Genomic DNA, 23,609 nt, shown 5'->3' with positions numbered 1-23,609 from the left:
GTGTGCCTAATCAGGACCGTGTGTCGGTATTTTCAATTGGTTGTATTGTGTTTTATTTTTTTTTTTCCCGTTTCGTGACATGTTAATTTTTTTCTCCATTTTTTGGTTGCTTGCTGTACTGAACGCCTACATAATTATATGCAATTGTGAATCATCGAACAAAAACAGGGAAAAAGTTACGGATATTTCTTCACATAAGTGGTCAGCAATGGGGCAAGGGATGAGTAGTAATTAATTTATATAATAATGTTCCACGAGGTTTCTGAGTACAGAAAAAAAATATTGCCGGGATACTTGCTTTCACATAATTATCAACATAATCCACCGTGGTATGATGCCATAGCTAAAAGGTTACTGTGAGCGGGGAAGAGAATGGACATAATCACTAAAACTGATTTGTATTAACTAACATTGCATGAAATATCGTAGCGGTGTGATAACGCTAATAATTGGTTGTAGAAATATCCCACAGATTCATATCCCTTGCTGACCTGCATTGCTCCTATTCTCTCTCTCTTGGTGTATCGTGTTGTACCAATGGTAGGTTCCTATGAGCATGGTTCTGAATGGAAACGTTTAATAAATATCATAAACATATTGTTTTGCCTGACTCCGAACTGCTGGCACAGAATGCTTTAGTACATCATATGTGTTATTTTTTTGTTTGTATTTTTCTTCTGCTTTGTTGTAACGCTTACATCTGGAATTGACCAGGTTTTGCTCTTTGCACATCCGCCCGTATGTCGCAACGCCACAAAGGATAAGAAGATGCCGGTTACATCTTCATATCCTCACATATCCTTCCACACATTCACACACGCACACATATAAAAAGTAACGTTTTGTTCCATTCTACTAATTACACCTTATTTTATCAGTAACTTGTTTCTTTGTGTACCGTTGGTCGCCTTGCTTTCTATCACTTCCGCGCTGTTCAACGAACATTGTCGTTTCACTTAAGAAGCGAACTAACATCAACAAAATTAACCATTCTTTAAACATCTGTTTTATCTATCCATACTCGTCAAGCTCTCTTGCTTTTCGCTTTTTTTTAGTTCTCTTCTTAAAACAAAGCAATAAAAATATATCATTTGTCTTAGAAAACGATTATTCGCTTTCTGTCACCCCCCCTTTTTCCCATGTGCCGAACATGCGTAAAGCGTTGTCCGTTGGATAAATTACAATTATGAGACTTGTTAAACTTATTACACCCTACTTAGAGTTTTTTTAGATTTTACCTTTCATATGTAACAAAACAAAGTACATTGTACGACTCTTTCTTTGAATGTGAAAACAATAGAAATTAGGAAATCTTGTTCGTTTCTTCTTTTCACACAATGACTCTTTCCAATGCCTAGCCTACAACAAAACAGTAGCTAAACTACGCGTGGTACAATAAAGTTGAAGAAACATACGCAACATATTTACTATCATTATTTGGATTTCGTCACAACAACAAAAAAATCTTCCGAATGGTGGATCAGTAACGGAAGAGTTCTATTCACTACCGTGTACGAGAATACTTTATAATCATCACTTCCCAATCATGTAAATATATATGTAAAAATATATACATTCATAGCAGAAAGGTTAGGGGTTTTTCGTTAACGTTCTAACACATTCGTATGATCAATTCGTTGACTTTATAAACATCCCTGCTGTATGGGAATGTTTATCCCTTTTTTATCTCATCGATATCTTTCCACCATCTGCTACATGCATCGTTTATACAGTTCATTTCTTTTTTCTGCTTCATTTATCTGACTGTGACTCTCAAACAAGAAGAAAGATCAATAGAGCAATCGGTAAACGATCCTCATAGAACGCCCAACACAACGCTGTGGAATTTAAACGTGACTGAATCGATCGGTTCGCCCCTCTAAGAACAATCACCAAAACATGAGTACAAGCAAAATGCGTGTAAAACGTTCTTCGTGATTGTTCATTACCGATTCAAAAGACAACTTTTTAAAAAGATGGAACGGAAGTATCAAAACCAAAACAATCTAACCTAAATTATTCATGGCATGACATTAACACACCAACGTTGATTGCTGATCAAACAACGGAAAGGAACAAAGAGTGAATAGAATGTTTTGATTGACAGCTATTAACTTCCCGCATCCTTTTCGGATCGTACATTGCCACCGTTTGGCGTCCGCTGAACAACGGTAGATGTTATGACGGAAGGCATCATTGACGTCGTTGTCGTGGTGGTGGTAATCGTGCTGACTCTTCGCCGTGCGAGCGGACCCTCGGTTAGGGAATTGCACAGCATTCCATCGGCACTACCAAACAAATGTGAGGCGGCTGTTGTGTTCGTTGCCAAACCACCGCCACTGGCCTCATTATGTACAGCTACGGCCCCTATTGCATCACCTGTCCCGTTGGATTGCATTTGCAGTTGATACTCTTCCTGAATTGACTGTAACATTTCCCGCTGTTCCTGATGTTCTTCCTGCAAAGAAATCGAACGAAGGAAAGTAAGATACGGTTACACTTTTGAAACGACTGTGAACAGCTGTTCTACACACCACTATCCTTTCCAGACGATCCTGCGATTCGTGTAGATTTGAGTAGTTGCTTACTCGATCTCGGATGAAGGTTGTTGTTGTTTCCATCGTTAGTAACGATTGATCAAGCGCATCGAAAGAGTTCGGTAGCAAAGAAGTAAGATCTATGGTTCAAGCAGAAACGTGGTAAATGGTATTGTGGCACTATACAAGCTGCACTTGACGCGATAATAGCCTTACCTGTGCCAGGATTAATTAGATCGCTGAAGCAATTGACCAAATCGGTGTTTGCCAAATTCATTCTAGTTCGCTTGCTGTCACCAGTACCAACATCACCATCCCCAAAAGTATCTAAGGAATTAAGACTGCTGATGCTACTGTTACTGTACGTCCGCTTCAGCACGGACGTGCTCCGATTCAGCAAGCCTCCACCACTGCCTGAATGTAGCGCCGCAGGAGGGGATGCGATACCACCGCCACAACCACCGTACGGACTACGGGAATTTCGCTGACTGTAATGTGACGAGGCCGGCGATAGAAGCGATACCGGTACGGTTCCTCCGCTACTCGACGGTGAAAACGGTTGCGTAAAGTAATGTTCGGAACTCGGCAAAGGTGGAACGCGTTGTTCTACGTTTGCTCCACCTGCCCCTTCCTCCATTAGCTGAATGGTTGGATCGGTTTTTTGCAAAACCGTGGGCCTTTGGGTGTGTGCCGTAGAAACGCTCACTGCAGGCGACAGCGACGGAGGTGGCGGCGATGAAATCGGTTCACTCGACGAGCCACCTCTATCCGTCCCTAACGCACAAGGACTTGCAACACCGGTAGTGCTGGTACTGCTGCTTCCATTGCTGTTCTGCTGATCACCATCCATCGGTGACCATTCGCCCGACACCGACGAGCAGCGAGTTTCGCGCATCGTTTTAGCGGCAATAGACACCACATTGATGCTCTTCACAATCGCTGACTTGACGGAATTTTTCTCCGGCGCAACGATCGCCAACGGTGCACCTTCGCCGAAACCCGACTTGATGCTACTCGCCGGTGAGGCGGGCATCGTATTTAGCAGCTTATCCTCACTGTCCGGCTGCAGGTTGGTGATCAGATTTAGGACGGCTTCCTCGATCTGTTTCGGATTTTCCACCACCGGTTCGCCACTCTCATCCGGCAGTTCCACCTTGTCCACGATGACGGAAAATTTGCGCTTCATTTCCCGCACCAACCGTTGTCCTTCTTCCTCCGAAACGAGCGTGTTGATGCAGACGAACGACTGCACCACTTTGGTATCGCTATCCACCTCCAGATAGCCGCGCGTTTTTAGATAGATAAAGTCCCCGGTACGCGACATCAGTCGGTAGCAGGATTCACCATTTTGATTATAGTCATACACTGCAAACGGATAAACATCAGTAAATATGGAAAACTTTAAAACATTAGTTACAGCTATCGATAACCTACTTTGCCGTAACGCTACTATCACCCATCGGACGTCATCGCGATGCATAAAGGTGAACGGGGACAGGCCGGACACTTCGTCGGTCAGATAGCCGGCTACTATCGATATACGCTGATCGCATTGCACTATTCGCCCGTCGATCAGGTGGCGTGTTTTGTACTCATATTTGCAAGCCTCAATCAATCGATCACAGATAGATGGCATTTTCATCACTCGCGCTAAACCAATTAGAACCTGAAATGGTGGCATGGAAGCGAATTAGTGCAAACAAATAAATGTCCCTAGACAATTGTACTACATTGTAGCGTTTTCAAATGACGTGCTAAATTGAATCCGTTACAATGTAGGCTTCTTAACACTCTAGACCTACTAACCGTAGAGTTGGCAACCAAATTTACACACGTAAGTTGGCAACCGGCATACCCGGGTATTCCATACGTTTTGACGCATACAATTAATGGTTTTTTTAATTATATTATATAAATTATATACTATATACTATACTATACTATAATATAATATAATAATAATAATATAATGATAATTAAATATTATCATTTATTATATTTCTTTAGATACGATAATACTAACGATCCATTTGAAATTCTAAATCCGTAAAGAAGAAGAAGAGAAACGTCATTCTCCATACAAAATGTATGGAATACCCGGGTATGCTGGTTGCCAACTTACGTGGTAAAGTTTAAAATAAATCAGAATAAAATACTTACAGCTTGTTGCAAACTACAATGTATGCTCTTAAAAATCGGAAATTAAAAGTTGGGAGGCTACTGAAAATTTCAGGTCAATACAAGCAATGAATCAAAAGTTATTGCAGTTCAAAGTTGAAAAAAATACCCGGGTATCCGGTTGCCTACTTGAAGGCTAAATAAAAAAATAATACCGAAACTCGACAAATATTAATTTTTATCAGTTTGAAAGAATAAAGCATAGCACAACATAGGAATCGCTCGTTAACTTTTGGTGCCGTGACCAGGATCAGTCGTGAAAACTAATCAGTTCTAACACTACAGAAGCATCATGGCTTAAGAAATCATCACTAAGTTTATATAAAACATTCTAATAATAAAGCAACTAATCGTCGATATGTTTGTGGCAACTCATTTTGTAGTACGAAAACAAACAAATTGATATATTTTTTTAATAACTCTAAAGAGCAGAAATAGAAAACCATTCACTTACGATATCGTTCCCATTGATGCTATGCAACGGCATAGCATCGTCGCGGCCACGGGCTCTCCGTATCATCTGCATACCGGACGTACCACCTGGTTTCGTGGTACCCCGGGGTGCTGCGTCCGCCCGCCGAAAGCTTCCATTGATCGTAACAAGCTCGTAAGTCGTTGACTCGGATCGTGGTCCAGCACGGGCCATCCTGCAAGTCAAGCCACGTAAGAAATTTATTTTCGGTTACTTATGCTGCTTTGTAAGGTCGGTCAACACCGTCCGTCAGCTGCCAGTTCTTACCTGATGGAGAATCGGCGATGATCCAGTCGCAGCTTTTTGTCAATATCTTCCTCCTCATCATGGGTTCGCTGGAACTCACCGCTATCTGTACCGTTAGCGGTTGCCCCGTCGGTTGGACTGAGCAAGGCAGGCGTGCCACCAGAATTGCTGCTGCTTGTTCCGGGCCCGTTGTCAAACATGTTGACCAAGTTCGACGGTATCAGCTGTTGTTTGAGCAGCGCATGGTCATCCGGGTGGGTTAAGTTAAATAGATTTTGTCCGTAAAGATCAGTCTGTGGAAGGTAGGAGGGAAACGGAAGAATGAAATAGTCAGGGTCAACCAGTGTCGCGTGTGTTTGAGCTTTAAACCATGTCAACCATCCGATGTAGACTGTAACCTATTTCCGGCGTAGATAATGCACTCAAAAAAATGCCGCACATGCGTTGAAATATTGATATTGTTGTCTGCCCGAATGTAAATAAAATTAAACACCTTGAAATGATACTACGATGCTGACAAAGTTTAAAGTATCAATGAGATCCATTTTGTAATGGTTTTTGGTATGATTTATCAACGGTAAACAGTTTTGCTAACACTGCTGGGTTCTGCTTCATAAAAATGAAAGAACCTCTTGTGATCAGCCAACGCTAATCTTGTTGAGATTACAGAAAAACTCACCGAAAACATGTTTTTTGCTGTGCACATCTTTTGTCGAATGATTATTTTGTTCCTTTTTCTTATCTTTACAACACCACCCAGCTCTAATCAAAAACCTAAGACAATGAAGCATACTAATTTGCTACATATTTCAGCACATTAAGCCATTGCTCTGTTGATAAGTATTTGCAATCAAGTAAGAAGTTGTGTTACGTGGCTATGATCACCAAGTGAAATTGAATGTTAATGTGTTTCACATGAGCTAAGATGTTTCCGCTGGTAGTGAGACACAACGTAAAACGCTTTAAGTTTGAAACGATTGAAAAATCTTTTTTTTACGGAAAATAAATGTATAAACCAAGAATTATAAAAGCACGTCCAGAGTTGGCTACAATCCATGTCACGATCCACAACCAGGGCATTGCTTGTTTATCTTTAATCATAAAACAAGGTATATATATACACCCAACAAACCGGCATATGTTAGGCTGGAACTGTACAGATGGTGCGCTTAAATTAAAAGCATTTATGTAGTTGTTTAATTTTTTGGCCAGTATTGCCGTGACAGGCGTTGCAGCATCATATTTTAAAAGCGGTCAAGATACGATTGGATGGAAGAGCAACATAAGCCGGACGCGGGAAACCGCGCACCGTAACGGCACTTAATATGCTGACATGTTATTCAGGTTTTCGTAATCGAATAAAGTGCCGTACTGTCCGAAAGGGAAGAGGCGTAACCTTTTGGTTAAGTTTTTTTTTGTTTTTTTGCAAAACTTGGCAAAGAAAGACAAACGAAACGGAAACATTAGGCGAAATTTACAATATCTTTTTACAGCCGACAGTAAGTAGAACGAGGAAAACGGAAAAAACCAAGCAAGTTTCGCCAAGATAGCTCTCTCGAGGTTCGCCCACTGTATCTCATGCACTGACCTTGAGAGCCCCTGGTTGGGGTTGCTGGTCAGCTGGCCAATAACGGAGAAATCGCGCACACTCACACGCACATAGCAACATTCGACATCGGTAAACAAACAAGTGAAGACATCCTTCTGTTAGGCACGTAGTCACGAATGTTTAAGTTTTCCTTCTCTGCCCATACGGACCGTATAAGGGTAGTTGGTGCAACAACAGCAACAAAAAAACGGTACAATAGTGGCCTCCCATTGCATTCCGATGAGGATGCAATCGACTGTGTGCATCCGTGGAATGTGCCACGATGATGTCGCACAACCGCTGGATGGATGGTGGTTGGTGCTGCAAATGCGTTTTCTGTGGTATACAAACAATATTGCTATCCTACAGTGATATACTTCGGTCGCAGCTATTTGTGGACTCTGTCCTCAAGCGTGTGGCATTATGTTCGACCGCGAACAGGAACGGAACCATTCTTAATGGAAGATCATAGCGTTTGTCCACTGGCAAACGTTTGTCGACTTTGTTTTGGGGCTATTCATTATTTATTAAACAAAGCAACAAGTTTGTCTTGCAAATGTCTGTATTGTTTTGTCTTTTGAGTAAATCTTTTTACAAAGTTTTTGTTATATTATAAAATATATATTTAAGTTATATATTTAAGTTTTTTTATATCAGTTAAGAGTACCAGATACTAAACTACTATTTAAAATAAATTATAAACAATTATAATTACTGTTTATAATTTAAGAGCAGTAAAAAAAAAACAAAGAAAAAATGGGACAATGAGCCTGTTTGTTTTACGAACAGCAATCAACAAGAAACAATCACACACAGCATCTTAAATAACAGTTCGAATTCACGATGCACTAACACCATCATGTAACTTCTAATGTTTTTTTTTCAAAAAAATAATATTTTTCACAAAATGTGCATGCATCGTTTAAACTCGATTTAATTTCTCTGTTTCTTTATTTGTTGCTTCTTTGTGTATAACCATCATACACCATCACCACAACTGCGCCGTTGACAGTGCGCTGACATTTGATCGTGCGATCGTGTAAGAAAGGCATTAAATGGATCATTAAATTGATTTCGATGCATTCGAGGGCAGTCGCACACAGAAGAAAAAGCAATAGGCAAAAGCAATTTAAGCCCACCGAAACGTTACTCCCTCCGCTACATTTTGATAAATGTTTGAATCAGTGAATACACACGGGTAAAGGGGATTTGACACAATTAGTAAAATCAGCTTTGTGTTATGGTGCGTGCAAGATACACTGGATCACCAGCAACTCGTCACGTGATAGCGAATTTACAGCAAAGATAGTCATCATTTCGCACGGTTGTGCGGGCTTGCGTCTTGCGTCAATTCGAAAACAAATGGTTGGCAGGCCAGATTAGTTATGTATTTTCATAGTGGCATTCGGCCCAATGTGTTTGATGCACAACTTTCAAGGTTATCCAGTGTCGAAATGGCCGGTTATGCGTTTCCACATCGAACGTAGATGATTTTAGCTGAGGACGTACTGATAATGTCAACAAATACCAAACGAAACTAGCTACTTAACGGAAAAAATAGCAATATTTATTAGCAACTTATTATTGACTATGTATGCGAAGGAAAAACACACACCTAATTAAGATTGCACGACGATAGGAAGATGTCCAAAATAAAAAAAAAGATTTTTACAAAAAAAGTCTTAAAGACATAGATGAATGACATCAGAAAAATGAGGATGATAACATCTAAAATGTCCAATGTTAAATCAATTACAACATTTTAGAGAAAGTAAATTACAAAACTTTATAGCAAAACATGAACTGCTGAACGTGATATATTGCATAATGCAGGCTTTCATTAGTTAGAAATAAAATAAAATATTAATATTTATATTTTGTATTTAACTTAAAACATGCATCGAACAGTGAGTAATTAGCCGGTTTCACCGTCTTCCATCGCATTCATTTTCAAAAATATTCAAAAAGCGTCTCGACTAGCGTCTAGAGCAACCAGCTGTTCAAATATGGTTCAAATATGGCTGTCTAATGCATCTTTAGCTAATAAGACATTGTAAGAAAGAAAGAAAAACACAATCCCCACCCATTCCTTATATTTAAGCAATAATCCATTTCGTTCACATGTTGTGTAGATCGTTCTGATAACTTACCTGACAATGTCCCAAAAATTGTTCCACCGATGGTGAAACCAACACGATCTGTCCTCGGCATGTCACCGTTAGCAAAAACCCATTCAGCATACGAAACAGTGAGTCCTGTGCTTCCGGTTTGACCGTTTCATCCGGTTTGGATTTGCCGAACACTGAAAGCAACAAGTTGATTCATTTTTTTTTTAACGATCATGCAGCGATTCAGCTACAATACAATAAATTAACACTTACCGTAGTCCACCCGCAAACCGTGGGCTGAAAATCGCAGCACGGCCGTTTTGTCCACACGCCGGGGTGATTCCGCCACGTGTGGGACCATCGCGGACAGTTCCTGTATCGATCCATTAAGCTTGTCGCGCCGATTTTTCTCCGCCCGGTTGCGCGCTTCGCGTCCATTTCTGTAAACCAAAACAAAAAAAAAGGAAATAAATAATGGATTCCGGGTCAGTTATCGTACCACTACAGCAATATATTATGCTGAAAAAAAAACTTGTTTCTCATTTTTGTTTTGTTTCCAACGTGATTTTCTATCATTCCCAACATTCTACCAGATTGCGAATGGACAGTTGCGATTGTTCCGAAGTTGACCTATTAGATAGACATTAGGCCACAGTACAGCGCCATGATTAATGGTTAGGCGTATTGAAACAGACTAGTCGTTACCCAAAGTCCAACTGGCAGGTGAGATTCGAAACAAAACGCAAACACTTTTAATAGCTTGTGCTACTCACACGCACACCAGCAGCGAAATATAAATTAAACTCTCCATACTCGAACGAGGTTAGCCTTGTCAGGTAGCTAAATGATCACCTAATTTGCTACCATCCAGTAAAGGGGATCTAATTTGTTGATGATTAGCATTGCTACTGCATCGTACTTAACAAGCTTCGTACTTAAATCGTCACTGAATTGATTTGTCCGAAAAATGCTTACAATATGGTAAATGGTACTTGTGCACAACAACTGTCAATTCATCGAATGATTTAACGGATTTCGTAGTGAACAAAGTGTTGATGCTCAAAAGCTTTTACGAACGCTGGCTTCACTTTAAAGGCATGGATTTTCTGGTGGATGGGTAACTGCGTTTTGATGAACAAAAAAAAGATAATTTTTTAGCAAAGTAATGAAAAACTAAAGATCAATAATGAGTTTTTTTGTTTACCACATTTTAGAACAGTCTTTAGGTTTCTTTCAATTACGCTACACGCGTTCCTACGGGCGTTTAGTCGTGATTGGGTTTTAGGAAATCATCTCTCGCAAGTAATTGATAAGGAAAACGCAAAAGAGCGTAAAACTCCTGTCTAGAAACAAGAACGAGGCGACCAACACAAATCGTTTACCATTTCCGGACAGCACATACATTTACTTTTCGAATGCTTCACAGACAAAACCTAAAAAAAAACTCGCGTACACACACACATACGAACGAGCTTTTAATATGCAATTCCAAATTAATATACTTATTTCATTGCTGGTTCCGATCATAAATTGGATCCATACATTTTGGCCCGTTCTCAATTGGCAATACACAAGCCGGTAACAGGACGGTAAAATGGAAATGGAGAGGTAATTATTAACGAATAACAACAATCGTCGACTTGTTTCTGCAATACGCACTACCACCATAGCATGAATGTAAGTCCAATACGTGGATGTAATTGCGCAATGTTATCATACGGTTCGCTAGAAACGTTGGTGGAAAATATTGGAGCAAAATAAATCGATATTTGTGCGCCCTGATATGGATCGCTACAATAAATAAAAAGCACAGAACACACATTCGAATAGCGTACCTTCAGTTAAAATTTGAACTTGAAACTCACAACCATTGAAGATCTTGTACGTAGAGGAAGGAACGATACTCAAACGGTTGCACAGAGCAAAGAATCTCAAATGCGATTCAGATAGCTGATTTTTTTCCCCTGTTTTCCTTCGTTGTGAAGTTTCCACATAAATGTCTTTACAGAGAAACACGGACGAAGAGCTTTGCTAAGTAGGATTACTAAACAGGGCAACGGAGCAGAAGACCGAATGTGCGTATTTCGTGCAAGTGGAAAAGCGTTGAATCATCCGTAATTAATTTATTTTCATTAATTATCCTAATTCTATATAAGAAAGCAGATGTTGCACTAAATCTTGAAAATGAGAATGTCAATGGAGCCAGTTGTCGAATTCAAATCAATGTCACATTTTACAAAACATTGAGGTATTTCAGGAGGAAAGATTTCATTCTCCATATTCTATTTATATTTATTTGTAATAATATTTTCACCTATATTTGTAATGTTTATACAAACAAATTTTATTTATATAAATTCCGAATATATAAATAACAAAATATTCCCACACTTGGCTGTTAGCCAGAGTACATTCAATAGGTTGAATTATGAGCAGGATTCTTATGATTGCCGAAATGAAAGCATCACAATTGAGGATGCTTATCGTGAAGATATGGTATGTGATTACGCAAGAAGAGAAATTAATTAATCAACCATGCGCTATAATACGATAAGTCTCTTTATGCTGAAAAGCATATCGAATATATTTTAAGCTGTACTAATGAACTTCGAATGGTTATTATTGTTCAGGCGCTGCGGTTGACGGGCGAGAGCTTAACAGCTCATCACTATCAAAGGCAGGCTAATATTTTAATATTGTGACTTAATGTAGTATAATAGTCATGTGTAAGAAAAATGTATTAATAAATCTTTAACTTATTAAGAAAAAATATAATAATTACAATAACTTCATCACGTTTAAGCTTTTGCTGTGTTATGGTTTCTTGAGAAATACGACTGAATATCCTTGAGCACACAAATTTGATGTTAGTTTACGTAAAGATTTGCTGTCTCGGCAAGAAACTAGTATCAAATTATTATTATCTATGAGTGATAACGAGTTCCACCGTGATAAACCTCACAGATGAAGCCGATTGAAGAAGAATTAACTTAAGACACGTGAACGTCTAGACACTCAACTTTGGACAAATTGCTACGAAGTTTGAAATATCAAACCTTCCAAACCGTTTCAAAGTCAAAGTGCAGGGGGAACCGGTGTGGAGATAATATTCGAGTGCGGATGAAGGCGGAAACTTCCCAAGATCTGAGTTCTCACGAGTTACCCGGAACGATGGTCGAAACTAGCGCGCATTCGTATACTCATATCGCTGTCTTTCTATTCCTCAAACATTCGTACCAGTAAGCCGGGTCAGCCTGTCAGGATTTAGAGACCGTGTGTGTGTGTGTGTGTGTGTGTGGGGGTAGGTCCGATGCGGTTTGGAGTGTTTGTTTGCGGTTTGCCCGTTGCACACCGGCATCGAGTGATGAAGGTGCAATTGGTGCATGGACGGTTAGTGCAATCGGTGCCCTCCACTAATGCGCGCTACCACTTTGTTTGGATAGGCAACAATGTTGCACACGGACGGGGTTGGAATACATACACTCCCCCGTTCATCAATCCACTACCCTTGCCTCGCTACCCATCAGCATTAACTATCTTCATGGCACGCGGCCTGGCACGAGCGAAATACGACAACAGTGGCAAAAACTTCGGTTGCATTGAGAAATTAGTTTCGCTGTCTGTTGCATTCTAAACCAAAGTTTTTTTGTTTGTACTTTTCATATGGAAGAAAACCCTGTCGATACTTTTTTTTTGCCTTGGGAAACAAACTCATGCCGTCTGGGTCATATTGCAAAGGGAGATGAAATAACAGCACACAACCGTCTAGGAACAAAACACTCACGGTTGGATCATTTCTTGGGCGCTAAAGAAAGCAAAAAAAAAAGGAGGACAAGGTCAACCCGTTGTCTAGCGCCAAATACTGTCTGGTGTCTTGATCGTTTTTTTGCCACATTTGGTGTTGGAAATAGAAACCTTATACAAAAACAACAAACAATTAAATAAAACCCCCGTCGTTCTTAATTTCACTTCCGTTTAAACTAGCTCGATATAATCGACACACACAACAACAATACAAATTCATGATCGTGATCATCTATATTTAACCTGCCCACTTCGGAATCCCTAACAGGTCCTGCTTTAATCGGCATCTGTAAACTATATTTATACATGGTTAAGTTTTCACGCTCCCGTATTTTCCACACGAAGCGCACATTTCATCACGAACTGTTAAAACCTTGACTGTTGGTCGAATGGTTGAAACCGAGCACCAACAAGCGGTGATCGTTTTGGTGATTTTTCCGAAACATGTAGGAAGTATTTGCATAATTTCCAACCTCGTTCGAAAGAGTGCTTTTGTGTTTATCTTCATTTTACACGGAAGGAAAACTTTATCTGCAAGGGATGTTTGGTTCGATAAATTGTATAGCAGTTGTATAACAGTAAGAAGTGATATCAATTTTTATGTTAAAGATGCTAGATACATTTAGATATTTATGTTATCATCCTAAAGGAAGAATTAAATAATGGCGAACGACCTTAACTTGCGTTTGAAGAACGGTAAAACGTTTATCCTCTAATTAATAATATTTGAAATAGCGAAACAACCTCAAAAGCTCGCTGTAACGGTGGCCAAAAATTAGAAGCGTGCAGCTTACATCATTAAGAGCCGTTTGCGAATAAATTCGATGATTAATTAAATGTCTCATTCAAAACTTCCCACACCGCATACATTCTTGAAAATTTCTTCAATTCCTCTCTCGCTCTCATTTCCTCCCCGTATACCTTCGAAGGTGATTTTTGATCCTTTCGATATTCCACCCCCCCCCCCAAAAACTTCTCCATTTATCATGGGGCGTGTAAAATGAATAGCATAAATTATAGACGAAGGTGACACTGGCGGAAAGCATGGGAAGCAAGCACACGGTGAGTACTCTTAACCGTCCTCTACCGTCCGTAGTCGTTTTATCCTTCGCCTCCCGGAACCACTCGTTCGAAACGTTGTAAGAAGAGAATCTTAAGGACGTCAAAGGATTTCTGAGAAAGCTCCTTAATACGGCGAAGAGGACACGCCGGCAACGGACCCTTCAAACTGGGTTCTTTCTTGTCATCGACATTACCGTTTTGTGTGCGATATCTCCAAAAATCCTTTTACCAGCATATGCGTCTGTTCACCGTTCTACGGTTGAAGAGATTTTTCCTTTCCAACTTGGAGTTCACCCAAAAAGGATGACGAATTTTTTTTATCCCTCGTAGCTAATTCATCCTTAAGCACCATTCTGGCACTGGGATACATACATTCGTTAAAGAAATGATAGAAAATCTAAGAATTGTACGAAAGCTTCGAATAACAGAATCATTCCAGTGAACAAAGAAAGCAAGCTTGAAACTCGTGCTTTATTTCAAATGGGATAGAAAGATTGGAATGGAGATCGAGAAGTATAAATAAACAAGAATTACAATGTAACATACCATTTCTTCCCTAGACACAAACACCGCGTAAAACGCCACTGGTACTCCACAGTACACTTCACCCATGCTCAGTCTCGCTAATCCTCACAACCATATGCCCTGCCGTATCTAGCTCGTTGAGCATTTCGTTTCAAATCGGAATTATTTGGACTATTTTCTCTCAGCATTAGAACTCATCAAAGCTGTACGTCAGCCAGAAACATGTTCAACAACAGCAACAAAATCAAATGGAAGCCATCACGAGCTATGCTTTTCCGGAATCTCTTGCCCAAAACTGACAAGACTCATCATCATGGCAGTGTAGGTTTCGGTTTAAGGAACGGAACAAATGTATGGCTATAGGGTTAGGCACCCAGGAAATATGGGGCGAACTTGCAGAAGGAGAAAGATTACGTTTCACTTTCTCTTGCGAAAACCCAAAAAAAAGAAAACCAGCGGAAGCCGAACAGTTCAATAAAGCAAAACAGGGCACAGACCTTTTTACTCTCCTGCTCATGCTGCTTGTACAGGACCAGAAAAAAAAACTTCACCGAAAGAGAGTCAAAGAGAGCCGATCCTTTACGCAATATTGCCGTTTCAAGTGCACGCTTTTGAATGGCATTCCAAGAATTCGCTAATACAAGGTCGAAAACCTGTATCAAGCTATTTCCCGGGACCGGGTTCGGAAAACTGAGCCCTACCGCCGAAACAGTGAAATAGACGAAAGCAAACAGCCTCGGGTCGAATGGGTCGTGAAGCTCCCCAGTCTGTGCGTTAGCATCTTTATTCCCGGGACTAAGACTATGGCAGAAGTTAGTAACCGGCAGTTGCTGGGAGAAACTTTTGGTACCGGATGAAAACTGTAGCTGGATGTTTATTTAAACTATTATTATGTACTTTTGGGGCATTTTAATGCCATTAACCGTTGATAGGGTTTGGCCGAGTATGAATTATTCTAAAAATAAACCTTTTATACATTCATTTTTGCCAGTTAATACAAAAAAGTGAAATGAAACGATCAATGAGTGCTGTTTAGCTTCTGAATTATATATTGGAGAAAACCGATTGTTAGATATGGACCGTACGTAAACATCGATTCCAATCTAGCTCGAGTACCATGTTCTATCGATACAAATAGAGATGCTCCGATAATGATGCTAAGAAACTCTTGAGGAATTTCCCAAGGAATGACAGGTGAATGGCCGTTTCGGCTTTATGGACTGAGAACTTGTTATTGTTAAGTTCGCCGAATGAAATAATTCGCCGAATAAAGCATTCTTCCATCTTCAGGGTAACTTCAGGGGCTTTATCATCCCCTAATGGAATAAGGAGGGAATTAAAGCAAACACAACACGATGGAGCCGATTCAGCAATAGGAAAATGTCCGATTAAGCTTGATAGAAAGAGAGTGTATGATGAAGAGTAGAGAGTATAGCATGCTAAAGGGATTACAAAAGTATAACAGGAGAGTAAGAAAGTTCACTATATTCAAGAAATTATTAACATGTTTTTTGCGGCACGTATTACAGACAGCAAAAAAAAAGTGAATTGAGAAATTAATTACCCAATACTGGAAAGCGCGTAGATCATTAAGTAATTGGGCAATTATCCTTTTAGTTGGGAAGCTGTGAGAGGGTCAGCTTTGTTGGGGAATAACCAATAAAAGAATTTACCCAAAAAATATGTGAGAATCATTGAGAGATTAGAATATTAATTGCTAACATGTAGAATTAATTGCATTGCTTCCGACATCTTGGGAGCACTAAGCCGAATGGTAATTACAAAATGGCCGATATTCAAGAAACGCAAGCTATTTTCTGCAACCAGTATTCAATACTAAAGGGTCAAATTATTAAATTGTTGCAATTAATAGTGAACGATGATGGAGTAAAAATGCTTCTAGAAAGTAATTTCATATCACAGAAGAGACAAACCAATCAGCACAGGAGAACGGTGTCAGAGTTGCATGTTTGTCGCAACAATGTTGCACCACGTATCAAACTACCGCACGTCCCACTTGTTGACGTCGCAGTTGATAATTAATCAACTATAATAACAGAATTTGCCACCAACGATTGCCGGACTATGCGCATCAAATACGAATCAGTTTCCCGCCATATTGCTAACGTTACAGGGGTGTAACAGAGGATGTTTACGTGCAAGCCTTTGGTCGTTTGAGAGGGGTCACAACGATTAAAAAAGATCACGATCATCAGTTGACGATCAGTGACGCGAACGTATTACTGATGGAGCTGAGCAAATAGTTTGCAATCGTTGTGTCTAGTGCAAACCGACAGTTCTACACCCCATCTGCCTCTAAATCCTTAAACTATTAACGCTAAAGCTAAAGGACGCTACTGCCTCAGGAACATTGTTCAATTAGCGTGCGCTAGTTGAGAGTAACTTTTGACGCAGTTGCAACACTCCTAACAATCAGATAAGCCTTGTTGAAACATCGAACGATCGAGTGACCCATCATCTGGCCGTTATGGGAAATGAATTTATTAAGCGTCCGACAAATGGTGTCCAGTGAGCGTTACTAAAGAGCAGAAAAAAGAGGTTTAAATGCGCTCAAGTGGTGCAAGTTTGTATGGTTTCTAGCCCCAGCGTAACGATCAGACCGGCGGCACCATTTGTTTTTGTTTGACAGCGACAAGATAAAGCATTAACTATACCTGTGCCCATTGAGCGGAATCAAATCCGGAAGACAAGGTTTGGGATTTAAGCTAAATGCTTCACTTGTCCATCTTGGCGTGGGACTCGAGAACCGGTCACGTGTATCGCTTGCCACTGGTTCCGAGTGAACAGCAAAAAAAAACGGGGGGACCGCTTCAAATCGCGACTAGGTCAGCAAACCACACCACCATAATCAAGGCATCGCACACCCTCCTACTACACCTGCTACTGCGCAATTTTCCAACTGATGTGCTAGAACGTGAAGTGCCCCAATCGAACAATGGTAACACTAATTGTTGCTTATTACATTTACATTATCGAACCCTTGGAAAAGCTGATAGTGGTCAGAGTGGTGTACCGTACCTCTTTCTCTACCTGTGCGGTAAGCTTGTACGGATCTAACCAGCATTCCATTACCCAAAAAAAAAAAACATGTACATACCACCGACCGAGGATATGGTGACGCATGACGAATGCCTTTTAAAGTTCGCCCCGTTTCACGAGATCAGGTGGGAATGGAGTTGATGATGATGCTGATTATTCAAATCCTTCAATTTACTACATTGCTTCCAGATACAGTGTGTACGTGAAATTTTTCCACACTGTCAACAACACCGCACCGTAAATTACACCTACACACCATCGCACACCGCACCACCACACAAGACTAATTCCAATCGGCAGAAACATTGTAAATATGCAAATAATTACTGGACAAACAGCAAACGCTACTAGTGCGAGAAGCGCAAAAACGACATTGGCACCGCCGACATCCACAACTCCCACTGTCACGGCTGGTAACACCCTGCGGAATAACACTATTTACCAATATTTTGTAACAGCGCCTGGAGCCATTTCCTTCATGCTGTAAAGCGAGAGTAAAACAATCCTTTTTGGACGCGGCGGAAAGAACCCTTAAAAAGGGGTAAGTGTGTGTTTGTAGACAACTGAATTGGAGGGGTGGGCCTGGGTGATTATTTCATCCCCCATCCGAGTTGGGGGGTGGTTTGTTGCACATTGTGCTGCAAGGAAAATGGAAGCCGCAAATGGGGCAGATAAACACACCCCTAAGGGTCCGTGCAGGGGTGGGTACGATGATGGAACAGGCGATAGGATACTGAAACGCTTAGTTTATGTCCGAATGAATTGGACCACCTACATGCATCCTGCATACGGTACGATGACGGTAGAGTGGCTTCTGCCAGTTCGATACTTCATGGGAAAATTCACTGCTCGAGGAAAACAAAATAGTCGTAAGAAGCTTACAATGTACGGAGGCAAGACATGGAAGCATTCAAATGCAATTTGATTCGTTTCGAACTCGCGCCAATGCAAGAAACAGATACCTAGATATTATATTTAGAAATTCCCTTAATTTATTCATGCTTGTCAGGTAATTAAATTTATTTTATTGTAGTTTTTGTGGCTGTTTTTGAGAATTTTCAGACAAATTCATTCAACTTCAACTCGCTGAACTTCAGAGAATTCGTATTTACTGACTGCTAGTAGCTCGGTGTAAAAAAAACATCCTTTTTATTACGTTTATTTAAAAAGTTTCATAAAATAAAGTTCCATTTCATTTAACAGCCAAAGGAAGCATCCACCAAGTAAATGAGTAACGAGTAGAGATTAAGACAAGATTAAGGAAAAATAAATCCTAACACTTTACGGTCACACGGTGAGCATGATGGCACGGTCGCTCATTGACGCACACTAATAAACACACTTGACTTATCCGCCCTACCGATGAGGGTGTTTCGATTTACCGGCCAAGATCGAGGGTGGTGTGGTTGGCATCGTCGTAGGGTACTGCCGCACTCAACCGTTCTGCACTCACTTGTGCAAGTGCAAATAGTAATAAAATTTGGCTGTAGTAGTGTACGGTACTTGTTGCAACAATGTTGCAAGTTTCGCTCAAGTGGAACGTATCATCATTTTGCAATCGATACAAATCGCACCACCCTCCTGCACCCCCGGGGGCACTGCAAAAGCTGTAACCGACCGTTTGAACTACGCCCGGCAGAGGTGCAACGTTTTTGATTTGCGTTTGCCGCGCACCCTGCTCATGCTCATCGGAACATGGGAATTATTTTCAATAAAGTGAAGTGATGAAAACGTTCACTGCTGAGGTGTGTTGGGCAAAGTGTGAGGAGACAGTTTTAAGTTTTCATTAGTTACAGCGCAACTTGATGAGTTCACATGCTTCTATTACAGATGGTGAGTTCTGTGCTAATAGTTGAGCAGCAATTCTGGATTCATGGGATCAGCATGTATAGCAATTAGGAGCTATTATATTGATTTCTGTATATTTAGATTATATCGAATGAATTTTTCTCTAAAAGTAACAATATTTTTTCTAGGTTTATATAATCCAATTGGTACATTAATTTTAAATTCTTCAAACTCTCTTCAAACTCAAACTAATGATAGATTCAATAATTTCGCTTGAAATGGAAATGCCCATTTTGCAAAACGCTCCACTGCAATGTGCACACAAGAATACCTTTTCGAAACTTGTAACTTAACGACCGCCTGACACAAGGGTTTGATTTTCGGAAGTTTCTGCATGATACGACGATACCTGCTGTGACGGAATGGACAGAAACGTCAAACTCTTCTGAAAAAAGAAAAACAACCATTACCTTCAACGAAACCGTACTCAATCGACGGAACACACGAAACCGGCTAGAGTTTGGCCAATCATTGGAGAAGGCGAAAACCTTACAATCCTACGGTCAGGAATGGGGGCAACCAACGACCAAACGGTTTCCTCTCACTTACCCCACCCACGAAACCTATTGCAAAAAGATTTACTTTTTGACATTTTGGTACAAATTTTCTACCTTCCGAGAAATGGTTTTCCTAACTTTATTTGCATTGCGAGATGGAGCCAATGTCGCGAATGTCTGGAGTTTATTTGATGTTCCTGTTACTCCACAGTTGGTCGGAAAAAGAGCAAACGAAAGATGCGTAATCACATGGAAATTTTCTGGGACGAAAAATAATTCACAGAAAACTCCAGTCGCATAAAAGGAGACACGAAATACGCCATCCGTTATTGTGCTTATTTTATCTCCACAAGTCGTTTCGAGTGGGTGTTGGAACGGAGTAACAAGATTTGGCACAGGACATTAAAATAACACATGCTTCGGCGGATGTGAGTAATATAAAACATTTGTCGAAATTAGTTTTTCCACGGTGTATGAACATAAAATGGGTACTATGAGTTGAGAAAAAGAAAAGTCTAACAAACGAATGCCGGGGATTTGTTGGGGTTTCTTGGTCTAACTTGGACGAGTGAGACTAACTGTGGGGGAAAATGTTGGAGTTTAATGTAGCTTTACATGACCATTGAACGTTTAGGACACCCATAATCGAATAAACGATCTGCATTTGACAGATTTCGGCCCTCAGAGAAACATTACCTGTTAAAGTTAAACATATTGTACATATGTTCCGGTGGCATCGGATAGCTTCTCGGTGTGACCGAATGTTGCTGATGCTGCTGCTGCTGATGCGAATGATGATGACCATGGTGTGGATGATGATGATAAGACGAATGCTGCTGATGATACCATGGTATAGGTGGAGTTCCGTAACATCCTCCATAAACTCCATGCTCCGGTGGCATTCGCAGCATACCCTGTTGGGAATAGCCTGCCGCACCGTAATAATTTGCCAGATACGCTGGGTGTCTTTCATCCGGACCCGACGATGCATAAGAATCGGAACCGAGTGGTGGAGGTGCATAGAATGGCTTTTCACTTCCATGCGATCCACCCGTATCTCCGAAACTTCCGACCATCGTAGTCGGTGAATGTTCATGATGGCGTCGAGAATGATGTCCATCCATCGCACCGGTGTACGGCGGAATATTTCCCGGTCCTGGGCTACCCGAACCGGCATAGTACCGGCTGTGGTAGGATGATCGTGTGTGATAGGATCGATTCATTCCGTCGGTCGGTGCGTACTCGGTGGAAATGTTCATCGTGTGCCGCTCCTCCGGATATAATTGTTGGTGGCGGGATGGGTCGCGCACTGACACCGGTTGATTAGCTGCTAGAACCGTTGATACCGTGGACGGTTGGGGTACGGTAGCTGTGCATGACGTCGGTTCCGCACGTTGCTTACCGCTGGACGAATCCAGTTTGGTACGGTGCTCTGGGCCCGCTTGTCACAGCAACGAATTGCTGCTCAGCTTCGCTGCAAACATTCAATTCCCAACGTTGCAGCACTGGTAAGCATCATCCTCGATTTTAACTGGTTTTGCTTCGAACTTGCACACTTGAAACACTTGGACACTTGGTGTGTTTTTTTTTTTACTTTACACAATCGAAGAATACACTTTGATCGCTTTGAATAAGCAACTCGTTTCAGTCACACAACTGTTCCACATTTAATATTTTACGCCACAAATTTCTACTTTTAATGCTTTGCAGCGGAAATCCTTGGAAATGGAAAACAAATCAACAATAAATTTAAAACCCCCACTAAAGTTGATTCCGATATACGAAATAAGGATATAAAAATGAATTCTATTCTCACTGTGCTATTTGCATCCCATTACTAATATTTAACAGAATGATTTAAGGTCAAAGATTTTCTGTATTATGTGCCGACTTGCAAGAGTTGATACTGTATGTGCTTTTATTTTATTTTCGTGACCATTTTCAAAACTTCTAATTTTATTCTACATGCATCATTCTTTAGCAATGTAATCAACCTATTTGTTTCTGATTTCTCACCCTGCCAAACGCTGAACCTTCAAGAACAAAAAAAGGGCAACCGATAAGACCGGAACCACAACTAGCATTGGAATCCAATCAGCCCCCAAAGCCAAGAGAAGGTGGAGGAACATTCCCTATCAATAAAAGATGCCTCTGGTTTTTGGGTGCGCATGGTGGAAGGATTTGATAAGACGCTGCGGTATTTTGATTTCACGACGCAACAAGATGCAGTACAAAGAGAGAAGTGTCCGGGGGTTTAATCATGGGTGTATGTGATTTTATTGCAAAACTGTTCCAATTTACACATCGGTGGGCAAACAAAAAATTAATCAAACCATGTTGAATGGTTTCAAAAAGGAAAAACTTCATTGACGTAGCGTAAATTCTTAATGTGGCCTCCCTTGTACTGCAAAGGTCTATCATCAAGGGGTGTTGTTGGCTCTAATCTGTTTTTACAAAGCCTTTATTATTATTCGATCTCATATTAATGGATTGCTTGAGGTAAAACAAAAAAAGAGCTGAATTATGATTGGCGTTTCGTTAAGCGCGACCTTGGCTGCAAACCATTTTCAAACCCATCAAAAGCGATGTTGATATGATAAGCATACAACTACATCAAGGGTTACACTGTTACGGACAGGTTTTAAAATCGGTAAGACAAACTTCAGTCACCTGCTCAGCAACTACGTCACATCTCCCGACTTGCTTCTGGTGCCTGGTACGGGGCAAATGGGTGGGAAACTCCTTTAATCACAACTTTTCACCACCATCCCACTCCACCTCGGTTTTCCCACACTCTGTTGAAGACGTTTCGTGTGAAAAGAAAACCCTCCCATTTTGCATGATAAGAAACCCGTAACGACCAAACCCCGGTTCGCAAGGATCAATTAAATTAATTAGACATTTTCCAAAAACTGAACAGCTCGACGGATTGCCGTGCAAGCGGCGATGAAAACTTCTGGAACTGATGCTGCTTTTCTCGGGTTCAATTACTTTCATTCACCCGTGAATGTCAATCATTTCTTTCGTCAAAAAATTCGCCAAAAAGCCGTTACCGGGTGGTTCTGCAGAACTCGCTCGTATAGCAAGAGAAAGGGAAAGTGCTCGAAACATAGAAAATGGCAACCGGGACCAGCAGTTTGCATGGAAAACCGGTACGCCAAACGAGCAAAGCTTTTTCATTAGAAAGAATACCTCCAAGCGGTAGATGGTTGTTGGTTATTTAAATATTACAATCGTGGGTTTTCGGGGATGGTTCAAGGTCGCTATTCGTAGTAATACCGAATCTAAGTATCTTGAGTTCCGCCTGACAGCTTTTGCTATCATATTTCGTACACAATTATTTCCTCGCTGTGGGTAGCAGCAGTGACAGAGCCAGAAAAGGAACACGTGCTAAATAATATGTTTTTCGCACTAATAAACTTTCCTAACATCCTCAAAGTTTTTTTTCTCTCTCTCTCTCTCTCTCTCTCTCTCTCGTTGCCGGCAGGAACCGACTGTTCGTAGAAGGCGATGGAACACCACACAACTCCACAAACCCTTGTCCCCCCAACACACCAAACACATTCACTTTTTTTTGGAGGACCAGTCGAATTCGGGACGTATGTGGCGTTGGCACTTTTTGGGGGCCAAGAGTTTCGTTGGTTTTGGTTCGGTGCCGAAAGGAAAACGTAAAGAAACAACTCT

At 40.8% G+C, this 23,609-nt stretch overlaps 1 protein-coding gene across 6 annotated transcripts in view; it reads right to left on the bottom strand.

Moving 5' to 3' along the window:
- Positions 1–29: 29 nt before the first annotated feature.
- LOC125769984 (hypoxia-inducible factor 1-alpha-like) overlaps positions 30–23,609 on the bottom strand; it is a 40,248-nt gene continuing 16,668 nt past the window's right edge. For 5 of the 6 annotated variants that reach the window (XM_049439099.1, XM_049439100.1, XM_049439101.1 and 2 more), the window contains exons 2-10: positions 20,622–21,643; positions 9,403–9,569; positions 9,172–9,323; positions 5,455–5,726; positions 5,170–5,362; positions 3,972–4,203; positions 2,754–3,902; positions 2,535–2,677; positions 30–2,458 (exon numbers count right to left, since the gene is read on the bottom strand). In XM_049439099.1, the coding sequence (XP_049295056.1) occupies positions 2,111–2,458; positions 2,535–2,677; positions 2,754–3,902; positions 3,972–4,203; positions 5,170–5,362; positions 5,455–5,726; positions 9,172–9,323; positions 9,403–9,569; positions 20,622–21,184 (3,219 nt within the window). In that variant the 5' untranslated portion in view covers positions 21,185–21,643 and the 3' untranslated portion in view covers positions 30–2,110. The remainder of the gene's footprint in view (positions 2,459–2,534; positions 2,678–2,753; positions 3,903–3,971; positions 4,204–5,169; positions 5,363–5,454; positions 5,727–9,171; positions 9,324–9,402; positions 9,570–20,621; positions 21,644–23,609) is intronic. The other variant, XM_049439103.1, reaches the window with a different exon arrangement.

This window comes from Anopheles funestus, chromosome 3RL (genome assembly GCF_943734845.2).
Source record: "Anopheles funestus chromosome 3RL, idAnoFuneDA-416_04, whole genome shotgun sequence".
In the NCBI taxonomy this organism is placed as follows: domain Eukaryota; kingdom Metazoa; phylum Arthropoda; class Insecta; order Diptera; family Culicidae; genus Anopheles; species Anopheles funestus.
This window is presented reverse-complemented; position numbering and strand designations above follow the sequence as displayed.